General features: G+C 47.0%; 1 protein-coding gene across 1 annotated transcript in view; it reads right to left on the reverse strand.

Annotated features, from left to right (window-relative positions):
* Window positions 1–844: 844 nt before the first annotated feature.
* The window catches only part of CELF6 (CUGBP Elav-like family member 6), a 29780-nt gene continuing 16817 nt past the window's right edge, over window positions 845–13807 (reverse strand). The window contains exons 4-13 of the mRNA XM_055536906.1: window positions 5753–5881; window positions 5571–5650; window positions 5267–5410; window positions 5018–5150; window positions 4774–4920; window positions 4504–4566; window positions 4171–4251; window positions 3941–4084; window positions 3221–3375; window positions 845–2455 (exon numbers count right to left, since the gene is read on the reverse strand). Coding sequence (XP_055392881.1) covers window positions 3248–3375; window positions 3941–4084; window positions 4171–4251; window positions 4504–4566; window positions 4774–4920; window positions 5018–5150; window positions 5267–5410; window positions 5571–5650; window positions 5753–5881 — 1049 coding nt within the window. The 3' untranslated portion in view covers window positions 845–2455; window positions 3221–3247. The remainder of the gene's footprint in view (window positions 2456–3220; window positions 3376–3940; window positions 4085–4170; window positions 4252–4503; window positions 4567–4773; window positions 4921–5017; window positions 5151–5266; window positions 5411–5570; window positions 5651–5752; window positions 5882–13807) is intronic.

Here is a 13807-nt window from a genome sequence, read left to right on the forward strand (position 1 = left end):
TGGTGAAGTTGCCAATTATGGTGGCTTACTCTTCCACCCTAGATGTGGGCACATGTCCATTCTGGCCAAAGTTCTCCCAAGGTCTGTAGAGCTAGAACTGGTGAGGCCACCAAATAGAAGGAAGCAGAGTCAAGAGATGAAGACATCATCGTCTGAACCCCTAAATCCAGATCCAGCCTAGATCCAGCCATACCTAAAGGCCAACTAGTTTCCTGTTGGCTTGTTTGAGTTGGGTTTCTGACACTTGCAACCGAAAGTATTTGGACTTACACATGCACACACAACAGAGAAACAAACACCATAGTTGTTTAAACTCATTAGACATTATATAAGTCTTCCACGAGCTCAGAGGGATCAGCAAGTTTTTAACTAAAGCAGAGTTCTCCAACCTCCGGGATCTAATGCCTGATGATCTGAGGTGAAGTTGATGTAATAATAACAGAAACAAAGTGCACAATAAATGTAATGCTCTTGGATCATCCCGAAACCATCCCTCCTCCATCCATGGGAAAATTATCTTCCGTGAAACCAGTCCCTGATGCCAGAACAGGTTGGGGAGCACTGGCTTAGACCATACCCGTGCTCCGGCTCCTAGCACAGTGCTTAGCACCCAGCAGTGAGGGGCCTCCATGTCTCCATGTGAATAGCTGTTTGTATGTGCAGATGTTACATATTCCCATCTGTGTCCAGGGTGCTTTGTGTGTTAGCATTGTGCTGGTGTACAGATGCCCCTGACACTAGCTCCTCTTTCAGCTGGAAATTATTTGTTGGTATATATGGCATCTTACCTGGTAACGTTAGTTTTCATCCCATTCCCTCCAAAAACGAGTCAAAGACAAAGGAACAGGTGGGAACAAGTTTTCTTAGAAACTCTTATGAAGGAGGAACTCTCCCCCCGCCATGTCCTTCATTGTCTGATGTGACATCAGATTAGAGGCCTCCAGCCTCAGTAACAGCTGGGGACCAGAGTGCCCACCACACAGCTGGGGCCCCAGACTAGTCTGATCCAGGTTTGTGGGGTGGAGCAAAGATTATCCTCCTAGGAACAGTATGTGCAAGGCCCTGTGGGCCCAGGAAAGGCTGACCAAGGCAAGGTGAGTCGTGGTGTTCTAAGCCGAAACTTTTGCCCATCTCACAGAAGCAGGCAGGAAGCACCACCATCGATCAGCTTTATATGGCACCCACTGGATACACAGACAGACAAAGACAGACAAACAGAGCACACACCACTTCTAAGCTGAACACTGCTCACCATCTAGAAGCACCTCGGATAAGCACATGTGAGACACTCTTGCATAGGAAAGATGTAGTTTTTAAAGGAATGAAGAAGTATTTTGGCAAAACATCTACTTCCCTCCCAGGTCCTGGGTAAAGAGGGACCTCTAAATTCTGAAGCTTCTACAATATTGAAAATTATCCCCTTCTCTCAATGGCAGTATATACAGTAGCGAATCTTCCAAGTCTGTTGTCACAGCCCTCTATATATATCCTGAATCTACTTTACAGGTGGGTAGACTTAGAGACAGAAGGTGGTCTGGAGCAAGGGGACACAGGGGCTGGCTCGAGGTGAGGGGAAACGGGAGGTGTCTCAGCTCAGCCAAAGGCAGGGCCTCTGTCTGTCTGGACAAGGAAGGGAAAGACTGGGGTGGTCCAAACTCCCTTTCATCCTAACTGGGGATGCAGAGGTTCTACGGGAAAGGCTGTCAAGAAGGAAAGGCAGGTTCCCACTCCTGCTGGCTTAAGTGGCCTTTCAGGGTGGCAAGGACCAGGGCAGGCCAGAGCTCCTCATCAAGGCTTGTTCAGGGATACTCTCTGAGTCTGGGGGCTGTGGGCTCACTGCCTTCCATAACTCTCTTGTTACCTGCTTAGGAACACAGACCTCAAGTCCTTAATTATTTTAAAAGGTGTTGGGGTGGGGTTGGGAGGTTAAGAGGGAATGAGACACAGAATAACCTTTCCACAGCCTTCCTCTGCCTAGGCTGGGGCCTTCAAGGGTCTTCTTCACCCTGTCTCCTAGGGATATTTAAAGGCAGCTTTTATTAGACTCTATACTGTTTCTTTTGTTTCTCTTGTGATTTTTTTTTGTTTTTTTCTTTGTTTTAATTTATATATATATATATATTCTTAAAAAAAGCAGTAGTCCTTTGGTCCCTAAACTCTAAGGAATGATATGATTTTGAAAGAAGTAGATCTGGGCTTCCCTTTGGAGAAGCCCTTGGCACCCCCTAGGCCATCTGCTGGTTCCCCTCCCTAGACAGTCACTCCTCAGCCAGCCCCAGCTGCCTTGCCAGCCTGAGCTCTGCATCACAGGCACAGAACAACCCACTTGGTGAAAACAATCCTTAAAGCGGCCTGAGCCCAGGCGTTGGCCTAGGGTCCACCTCCATCTGCGGCTGCTCCTTCAGGAAGGGCTGCTCAAGCATTTCTGTGCTTCCTCTTTTCCTTTCTTCTCACTCTTCAGTTTCCAGTGTTGGGTATTAATTGATAAGGAGAGAGAAAGGAGATAAAGAAAAATGTCACTCTGGAGAACAAGACAGAAAGAGCAACTTGCCCCATCTGTGACATCTCAGGTGAGTGGCTGGACCTCAGGCTTCCCCCTGGAGCCAGACTCTGGGTTCTGGGCAGATCACCATGGGCCAGCACCCCTTCCCGAGGGCTCCCTGGAGGACAGTTCAATTGAAGGAGGGTCTTGTGAACCTTCTGAGACAGCAAATCTCTAGAAGTCACAGGCAGCTGGCCTTGCCAGAAGTCTAAGAGAGCTTGTCATCTTCTCCCACATCACTCATCCCAGCCCTGACATCCTGTCCTTTCTTTGCTTAAACTCTTCAGTGATTCTCTACCATCTTCAGGATAAATTCCAAAGTCATGGTCTTTAAGACCCTTCACGAGCTGACACAAACCTACTTTTCTAGTCTCATTCTCCACCCCTCTGCCCTCCCTACACAGGTCCCCATGACTATCTCTGGCATGGAACAAGCTGGTTGGATCTTACTGTAATCATCTCTCCCAGGCTGTGGGGACAGGAATGATGTCAAATTTATCTCAGTTCATAGATGGAAAGAAAAAAACAGCCCCAAACTGAGGATTCCTCCTAACTCCTGGCTCTTCTCACCCAGATTTTTTCAGAGGTGGGTGTCCTCAACATCCCAAAAGGAATAGCAAAGCTGAGAGTGCCTCTATCACTCAGGACGCATCTGCCTGGGGTCTACGAAGGACTCACCTTTCGTGGTTGGTCAGTAAGAGCAGATCAGTAAGGCCGGTTAGCATCCTTGGGCCTCTTCAGCTGAACCTTGAGCCTCTTCATGCCAATCTGAAAGCCATTCATGGCCTGAATAGCTGTCTGGGCACTGGTTGGATTGTCAAAGCTAACAAACCCTGGAAGGTATGTGCAGAGAAATTAGCTGGGAACTCTGCCCAGCCTCTTCTCACCCCCCTTAGGCCAATTCCATCAACATACACTCCTCCACCCTTCAGCATCTGCATGTGCGCACACACACGCACACACGGACAAAGGCTCATACAGACATGGACAAGTGGCCTGAGTTTCCTGTGATTCTTGGAAGGACAGGAGGTAATTCTGAGTGCGTGTGTTGGGTGACGGGTGTTTCTCTGTTTTTTCCTGGCATGGAAAAAGCTCTCTCCCTTCACAGCTCCCATTCTGATCCTCTGAATTGCAGTTGCAGTTGGAGGGGATCTCTGACTCCAGACCCCCCCATCTACTTGCCCTGGCCAGATTCTGAAGCCTAACCTGGTTGAAGATCTACCAGACACCTGACCGTCCCAGGTGAAGCTGATATAGACTTCTTCCTGGTCTGGGACCCTGCTGAGTGCTATACACTCAGTTTCTAGGAATCATTGACTTCCGGAGGCGCAAACTTAGGGTTTGTAGGGAGCCTCGTAATTAGGAGAGGGAGAGGTCCACGGATGGGGCTCAACTCACCAAAACACTTGCTCTGGTTTGTGGCACGATCCACAAAGACTTTGGCAGAGACAACGGCTCCAAAGGGCAGGAATGTCTGGATGAGTTCTGCATCACCAAACTCCTGAGGCAGGTGATAGATGAAGAGGTTACAGCCTTCGGGGCCTGGAGGAACAGCGGCAGGCTGGTTCAGGGGAGGAGTCCTAAGTCCAGCCCCACCAGGCCTTGATCTCCAGACCCCCGTCCCTCACCTTCTCTTTGCTGCTGGGGCAAGGCTGAAGGCTGCTGGGGAAAAGTTGTGCTCACTGGGGCATAGGCCGACGGATAGGCTGCTGGAGACAGAGGTGGGAGCGGGCAGTGACCCCCAGGAGCCATCCCCCAAGCAGGACCCCACCTGCCTGGCCACTTTTGACCAATTCAGCCAGTCCACCCCTAGAAAGGTCGTTCTGGGTCCAAGGGTGAGGGAATGGAGGGTCGACTCCTCAGAACAGAGCCTAACCTCCCCTCCCCCCGCCGCCCACAAATCCCCCTGTTACTTTCTGGGGCCCTTCAAACCTCCCAGGCCGCGTAGCGCCAAGTGAAACCTGCGTAGTGGTGCATCCCAGCGTAGGCCTGCTGCAGGGGGTCAGCCACGCCGGGACTCTGGGCTGGGGAGAGAGGGGCGCAAGGCCTTAAATGAAGGTGGGCTGACCGGCAGGGCTAGGTGAGAATTCAGGGAGTGTGGAGGGAGGCGATGAAAGGCAGCAGGGAAGGAGGAGTCTCTTCTTAGGGAGGCCAGACCTTGCCATCACCATCCCCCAGCCCCCACTCCCCATTCCGTTTGGGGGGAGATTTGGGCGGAGTAGGGGGCCCACCTGGGTAAGGAGAGAGCCCGTTATTGTAGAGACTGTCCGAGCCTGGTTGCCCGTTGGTCTGGGGAGTCAGGGGACCGAATCCATTGACGCCGATGGGCGCCGGGAGACCCGGAAGCGTGCCCGGGCCACCGCCGGGCGGGGAGTTGGCTGCAGGTGGCGAGGAGGTGGGAAAGTCAGGTCACCGCCCCACGCTCGCTCCGCCCGGGCCCCAGCCCCGCCCGGCCCCGCCCCCTGCGCGCAGTACCTGCCGCGGGCAAGAGAGGCGCTGCTACCAGGCTGAAGGCCGCCACGTGCTGCATCTGTGCAGCCACTGCCGCCACTGGGCCGAGGCCCGGGCCCTGCGCCGCCGCCAGCAGGGCCGCCTGGTGCTGCAGGATCTTTGGGAGGGAAGAAGGGCAAGTGTAGAGGACCAGTGGCGGGCAGCTGCTCGGGCTCCCTAGCCCCAGCCTGGCTCACTCGCTGCGCCACGTGTACTCCAGGACCAGGCACTTACCGCGGTGGTATAGGCTCCGCAGGCCCCGAGCGGCAGCGGCGCCGGGTGGAAGGCGCCCAGCTGGCCTGCCATTTGCTGCATCCGCCGCAGTGCGCGCTCGCGGTCCGTGTCTGCCAGCTTGACCACGAGGCTGGACGAGGCTCCCTGGGTAAGACAGAGGAGGCTGCAAGGACCGGTCTAACCTCCAGCTCCAGCTCTGGGCCCAGTGCCTTGCTCATCCTCAGGGCCTTTCCCCGGGTTTGTGGGGAGAAGCAGCCAGCCCCCACCCCACTGGCCTCGCCCTGGCCCCGGCGCCCGCCCTCACCGCCATTGTCCGGCTGCCGTGCAGACTCTGGATGGCTGCCTGAGCTTCCCCTTGACTCCCGAACTTCACAAAGGCACAGCCTGGGGCAGGATAGAGGTGGCTCAGGTCACAGAGGCCAAAGGGTCCTGTGGTCCAGAGTGAGGCAGGGGTCATCAGGAAATCCAGGGGTCAGCTCAAGTCACCTTTACTAGTGCCATCAGGGCTCCGTAAGACGGTGCACTCCTCGATGTGGCCGAAGGGCTGGAATAGGCGTCTGACGTCCTCCTCACCCTGTTGCTTGCCCAGCATACCCACAAACAGCTTTCGGTCCTCTGGGGACAAATCCAGGGGTCACCTGGGAACCCTAAGTCCTCTTGGACTCTGCAGAGGAACAGAGGAGCCTAGGAAGGGAGCTAACCACGGTCTAGCTCTGGGAAGAAGAGGAGGAAATGAGAAGGCCTTACTCATTGGGCCCACAAGATTGGGTTTTTTTGAGGGGCAGGATGACCTTCAGATGGATCTGGAGGAAAGGAACTCAGGATTTCCATCAGGAAAACCCGAGTCCTGGAAAAACTCCAACTCATGGCTGCTCTTGTGGGAAGTTAGTCAGTCCATAGTTTTTGGTTGGATAAAGCCCTACATGCACCATTTTATGCTTGCCCTTTATGTTCTTAGAGTTTGGGAAATGCTGTTTTGGACCATTTCAGCCCTATTAAGGGAGGAAGTCCTAGAGGAGTCCTAGTATCCATACTGGGTCTGGAGGAGATAAGTACACCCTAAGGAGAAGCCTGCTGGCAATGACTGGAATCAAAGAAAATTCTGGATCAAAAAACAAAACAAAAAAACAGCACAGAGACAGTTGTCTCATTGCACTGATGCATCCCCAGACTCTTGAGCACTGGAATGATGAACCCCCACCGCCAGCTCCAAACTCAACCTGGGTGCCCTTCCCAAAGGCCTAAAGAGGAAGGGGAGCTTGGGTTCCTAATCCTCCAACATTGGCATTTTCCTGACTACACTTCCTGAACCCGTGACCCCTTTCCTTACCTCCCTTACTTCTCACTGAGCCCATGAGGCCCTCCCTGAGCCCTGCTGCCTCCTCCCTGACTTCCCCTGTTTTCCCCAAGTGTTCGTGCTATGGGAGAACAATTTCTGCCTGCAGACCCAGTAGCCACCTGAGAATCCTCCTCTGTGTCCCCGCTTCCTATGGGAGTGGTAGAGATGCCCGGAAAGGGGCTGCACGCTGGGTCTGTGCCCTTGAATAAAGCTGCAGAACTGGAGCTGGCAGGACTTAGATGCACATCTGGCAAGAGCACTATCCAGGAGTCCAGCTCACAGGTCCTGCTGTCAAAGCCCCTCTCATTTCTGCACCAGGGTAAGTCTGAATTTGAGAGAGGGCTTCATCAGGGTGATACAAGTTGAAAGAGAAGGACTGGGTGGGAATATGGCTTCAGGCTCCACCTTTGAGATCCTGGAGCCCATGAAAATCCATCCCAAACTCCTTTTCTCTTTGGCCAGCTTGGCTAGGCTGTTGGGATCCTTGGATCCTGAGTGCAGAGGAAACAAGGCTGATGAAGGTCGTAGGCTGAAGCGTGGATGACAGTGAAAAGGAAGAACAGATTGATCAAAATTAGCAGTGGAGGGAATCTCTGACAAGGAGATTATGTGTGTGTCCATATTCACCTGGATGGTGTGGGGTTCAGCCTAGGCGGCCCTGAATACCATGGTATCTGTCATCTGCCTGTCAATGCTGTGTCTTTATGAAAGGCATGAGCTGCGGTTTATTTGGGACAGAAGAATTATATGTGGTTTATATGTTTCAGCAGAACCCTTCCCTCTGTCCAGAGGGTAACTGCCCAGAAATCCTGATGGGGAAGGGATAGATAATGTACTTGTGGCCAGAATTCTAGTGGAGGTACCAACCTTCTGGTAACCAGACCAGTGGGTGTACTTCACTCCTGGGTGTGTTAGCCACAGAAGAGTGCCCTTGGAATGGATCACTGGTTTCCTAACCTTTTTAAAAAAGCTATGAAATCCATCATTCTAACAAAAAGATCAGGATGAAGCTCAAAATATAAGAGAAAAGTAGAACTGTTTGGAGTAAAGCCAGAAAAGAGGGAAGATGGCTGGAGTTTCTCTTGCTTCATCTTCCCTTGGTTCTCCCTAGAAAGGGCTCCAAGGAAAGTCCTTTGTAAACCACTGACCTAAAAGACAGAACATACAATTCCACATGGTATATGAAGAGGGATCTGAGATCATTCTGTTCAGGAACCTGAGAAGACAGGAATGGTCTTTCATGATTCTGTTGACTAATCTGATGGTAGTTTTGCCTTGACATTGGAAGACAGGCCCTATTTGGTCAAGGAATCAAACCCTCTGAGATTGATATTGTTCTGAACTATGAAACCAAAGTATGCCCATGCATCTACAAGAGGCCCAGGAGGGGCTGGAGAAGATCCTGGGGTCTTCAGAGTCCCAGGGCTTCATAATGTCCTAACTTGCAGTGCAGTTGTGACATTGGGTAGCATCTGCAAGTTGATGATAGCACCCAGGTAAGCTGTCATGCCACAAGAAAAAGCATCCAGGTGGCCCTAGGTAGGAAGAAAGATGTCATGGCTGAGAAGGTGCCCCCAGGACATAAAAGAGGTTTGTGTGGACAGTGGTCCAATCCTTCATCTGCTCTTTCTCCTGTTGCTCTTTTCTGATGATGGTGGTCAGTTACAGCTCATGTCAAAGACCATGAAATTCTCTGATCCTTCTTTTCCAATGAGAGTCTCCCAAATTAAAAATTTCCATTTCCATGACAGGGCACTGACCCTGTGGTTCTGAGCTACTGGGTTGTAAAGAATTTGAAATTGAAATGAGTTTGGGCCATGGGCTGGTGTCTATGCTGCACACTGCACAGGTATCACCTTAAATCCTAGTGTTCTCTTTGCCCCTTTATAGGAACCTTGATAGTGTTGACAGGAGGATGATTGGGGTCACAGTGCATGTTAGCATCAGATGATCCGGAAATGGTGGGATAAGTTTCTTAAGACATCTGGTCAAAGAGAATTATAGGCTGGCCCTCTGAGTGTAGCCCCCAAATGCACATCCCTGAAGATTTTGAGGGCTGAGGCATGGTCCTGGAGAGATGATGATGACAGGACTTAGCCCAGAAAATTCAGTACCCTTTAGGTCGAACTATGCCAGTTTGGTAAAAAAGAGGATTCTGTAAGAGGTAGGTCAGAAATGTCTGAGTAAAAGCATTACATGAGTGGTGGGGAGGTCTGTAGAAAGATGGAAATATTGAACAGGGAGGCCTAACTTTCCTAGAGTGGATGGAATTAGAAGATAGCATGAGTGCGGAGTTGAGACATAGTTGGAAAGAGACACAATTGAATAGTATAACTGCCTTTTCATGATGCAACCAATGTGTGCTTCTTGCTTTTCTATCAATGCTTTTTTGAGCCAAACCAAAGTTGTTTGGACCCTAGAGGTTCATCTCCATAAAGCTACCTTGAGCAGCTGGTCAAACAGGGATTCTAATGTAACAAATGATGGGGTTGAAAGCCCAGGTTAGAGTCAGTCCCTCTGTCTTCTTCAGGAAGGGTCTCAAGACATTGCTCTAGAAAGAAGGCTCTGCCTCAAGTTGGCCCAAAGGAATTCTTGAGGTGCCCACGTTTCTGGCTTCTAGGCCCCTCACAGCCAGCCACTCACTTCCATGTTGGAGAGATATCATGATTGTACAAACAGTGCAGGCACAAAGTTTCAACATTAGGGTACCAACCACCAAATGCACCCTAAAATTACCAGTCCAACTTTCCATCCAACTACCAACTCAGGAGATCCTGCTGACAGCAGCCTTTGATGCCCTGATGTTCTTAGTAATGACTGCAGCATAATGACCTAGCCAAGGAAGACTATGAAATGAGTGTAGGAAATATCCAGGGGAAACAAAGTCTTCTGATCAGATCTAATGAGTATCAGGGAGGACGTTAATTCCAAAAGAAAACTATGAGAACTAAGAAAGAAATTCAGCAAAGTTCCACTATACAAAAATCAACAAAATAATCAGGGCTTCCCTGGTGGCTCAGTGGTGAAGAATACGCATGCCAGTGCAGGAAACACAAGTTCAATCCCTGGTCCGGAAAGATCCTATATGCCACAGAGCAACTAAGCCCATGCACCCCAACTGCTCCACAACTACCGAGCCTGTCCTGTAGAGCCCAGGAGCCCCAACTACTGAGCCCACATGCCGAAACTACTGAAGCCCACACACCCTAGAGCCTGTGCTCTGCAGCAAGCGAAGCCACTGCAATGGGAAACCCACACAGCACGACTAGAGAGTAGCCCCCGTTCACTGCAACTAGGGAATAGCCCAAAGACAGCCAGAAATAAATAAAATTTTAAAAAATCAGTTGTGCTTCTATACACTAGCAATGAACAAGCTGAAAACAAAATTAAGAAAACTATTCCACTTAGCAAAAAACAAATAAAATACTTAGGAATAAATTTAAACAAAGATGCCAAAGAACTTGTACCCTGAAAACTATAAAGCCCTGCTGAAGGAAACTGGGAAGGCACAAACTGAAGGAAATTGGAGGACATCTTTTGTTCGAGAATTGAAAGACTTAATATTGTTAGATGTAAGTATTACCCAAAGCAATCTGCAGATTTAATGCAATCCCTATCAAAATTCCTATGGCATTTTTTTAAGAAATAGAAAAATCGATCCTAAAATTTATATGGACTCTCAAAATACCATGAATAGCCAAATAATCTTGGGGAGAAAAAGAATGTTGGAGGTCTCAGAATACCTGATTTCAAAACTACAGTAATCAAAGTATGGTACTGGCATAAAGAGAGACATTTAGACCAATGGAGAGGAACAGAGAGGCCAGAAATAAGCCCTAACATACATGGTCAAATGATTTTTGACTAGAGTTCCAGTCTTTTCAACAAATGGTGCTGAGAAAACTGGACATCTACATATAAAGGAACAAAGTTGGACCCTTATCTTGCACTATATACAAAAATTAAATGAAAATGAATCAAAGACATAAAGGCTAAAATGATAAAGTTCCTGGAAGAAACAGGGGGAAACCTTCATGACCTTGCGTTTGGCATTGATTTCTTGAATATAACATCAAAAGCACAGGCAACAAAAGCAAGAATAGAAATTTTGGACTATGTCAAATTTTAAAACTACTCTGCATCAAAAGACACAGAGTGAAGAGGCAACCTACAGAATGGGAAAAAAATATTTGCAAACCGTATATCTGATAAGAGTTTAAGATCCAGAATATACAAAGAGTTCCTATGATTCAATGATAACAAAACGATTCAATTTTTAAAAAATGAGCAAAGGATCTGAATTGACATTTCTTCAAAGAAGATATACAATGGCTAGCAAGTATATGAAAAGATGCCCAACACCACTAATAGTTGAGAAAGTGCAAATCAAAACCACAATGAGATAGCAACTCATACCCATTAGGATAACTGTTATTTAAAAAAAGAAAAAAAAGGAAGAAGATACATGTTGGCAAGGATGTGGAGAAATTGGGACCCTTGTGGACTATTGTTTACGTATGTGCACTAATGTAAAATGGTACAGCCATAGTGGAAAACAATGTGGCCATTCCTCAAAAAATTAAAAATAGAATTACCATATTACCTAGCAGTATCAGTTCTGGGTATATATCCAAAAAATTGAAAGCAGAGTCTCAAAGAGGTATTTATACACTCATGTTCACTGTAGCATTATCCACAATGGTCAAAAAGTAGAAGCAACCCAAATGTCTGTCAACCAATGAATGGATGAGCAAAATGTGGTGTTTACACACAATGAAATATTATTCAGTTTTTTAAAGGAAAGAGATTCTGATACATGCTGCAACATGGATGAGAATTGAAGACTCTAGGTGATATAAGCCAGTCACAGAAAGATATATACTGTATGATTTCACTTATGTGAGGTATCTAGATTAGTAAAATTCATAGAAACAGAAAGTAGAATGGTGGTTGCCAGGGGCTAGAGGGAGGGAGAAATGGAACTTGATGTTTAATGGGAACAGAGTCTGAGTTTTATACGACGAAAAAGTTCTGGATTTTGCACAGCAATGTGAATGTTGCTAACAGTACTGAATTATATTCTTAACAGTGGTAAAAAGAATAAAGATTATGTTATGTCTGTTTTACCCCCACTTAAAAAAAATACAGTGAAGGAGGAGGCCTGAAAAATAGGGACTTAGACCAAGAAAGAATGGAGACTCCACTGTTTGTTCATCTTGATTCAAGAGAGCCTGGAGGCAAGTAAGAAAGCCTGGGCCTTCAGGTTCCCTTAAGAGAGAAGATCTTGGCCTCTGGAGATGAATTTTTCTCTTCTGGAGTAAATGAATAGTGCAGAACTTGGCTGCAGAATTTATGGGAACTGGCATACATTAAACTATGTATATTTGTATAAACATACACATAGGGCTGGCATACATTCAGAGGCTGTTGTGGGATGTCCCTGGTGGCTCAGTGGTAAAGAATCTGCCTGCCAGTGCAGGAGACACAGGTTTCATCCCTGGTCAGGGAAGATTGCCACATGCTGCAGAGCAACTAAGCCCTCAACTACTGAGCCTGAGCCCTCTAGAGCCTGTGCTCCACAACAAGAGAAGCTACCAGAATGAGCACCCTGTGCACTAGAGAGTGGCCCTCACTTACTGCAACTACAGAAAAGCAATGAAGACTCAACACAACCAAAAATAAATAAATAAATACTTTTTGAAAAAAAGACTGTGCCTTACAATGAAGGGGGATGTGGGTTCAACCCCTGGTCAGGGAAGTAAGGTCCCAGATGCTGTGGGGTGTAGCCAAACATGTTTTTTTTTCAAATGCTGCCGTAATGTAGTCCATGAAGACTTGGATGCACTCCAAGGGTCACCAATGCTACCAGAGATGGCCATGGAAGAAGAGGACCCCAGAATTAAGTTCATGAGACGGGTCTGTGACCTGTAGAGCATGGTTATACAGAGAGTCTTATGATCATTCAGATTCATAAGGAGCTGTTTAGTCTCAGAACAAATGGGTAGTTTCAAGAACAATGATGTTGTAGGTAATGTTATATTGGAAAGAAGACAACATCTCTGCATCTTTCCAAGCTATTATGAAAAATATTTTTATAAATTTGCTTTAAACCTTTCTTTCAATGAAAACAATTCTACTTCTATTCAGGCTTTCCCCTGCTGTGCTAACAATCTGATTTCTACAACATTGGCTGGAAGTGAAAATAAAACAGACCTACAATAGCAGTTATAAAAAATAAAGTAAAATATAGGTTATTTCAACCACAATCCTCATGTCTATTGATTAAAAATAATAGTAATACTACTCTGTTGCATTGGCATCAAAATTCAAGAGATAGAATGTGAAGTGACTATTTTTGTCAAAAAGCGCATGTATGTGTACACAGTAGAATACTCCTGTATGGCAGAGGGGAAATGGAAGTCTTTGGGCCAAAGAAGCAAGCTTGATAGGTTTGGTTAGGCTGTCACAGCGCTGGTGCACTTTTAAAAATGGAATTAGCTGCCAACATTTAATATATTAAAGGGAAATTTTTAAATTAAATCATGACAGTCTCAACCATTTAGGGCTACTTGCCTGGCTCCTGTAGCATTTGAGTTAGTGATCCCTGTTTTATGGGAAGAAAAAGCTAATAATCTCTTCCAGAAAAAAATGACAAAGTTTTGAAAGATTATATTTGCCTTGATACCCCTTAGATTATGTTTGCATTGATACCGGTATTTTTGTCAAATATAAAAGTCATTAATCACCTGTATACAAAGGATTTAATTTCAGGAATAATTTAAAAATATGCAAGGTCATAGGCTTACCTATATCAGGGCAGGTATGATCATTAACTCTGAAGGTTTATAGAATTGGGATCACAGAGATAAGATTTAAATGGGACAAGCTGTCCTACATTGGTGTCAAATGTTACATTTCAAAATTCAAATTCAATACCATTTTAAAAATTGCATTTCTAAAGCATTAATTTGTGTTAAAATTCAATAGAGAGCTTCTGAAGAGATACACAGTAGCATTGAAAAGAAGGAGCACATTTTGATTAGTATCTAACAGATCAGTTAGTAGTAAAATTCTTCCGTTTCAGTTCAGTCGCTTAATCATGTCCCACTCTTTGCAACCCCATGGACTGCTGCACGCCAGGCTTCCCTGTCCATCACTAGCTCCCGAAGCTTGCTCAAACTCATATCCATCCAACCATCTCA

Source organism: Bubalus kerabau, chromosome 10, assembly GCF_029407905.1.
Source record: "Bubalus kerabau isolate K-KA32 ecotype Philippines breed swamp buffalo chromosome 10, PCC_UOA_SB_1v2, whole genome shotgun sequence".
NCBI classification, from domain to species: Eukaryota; Metazoa; Chordata; class Mammalia; order Artiodactyla; family Bovidae; genus Bubalus; species Bubalus kerabau.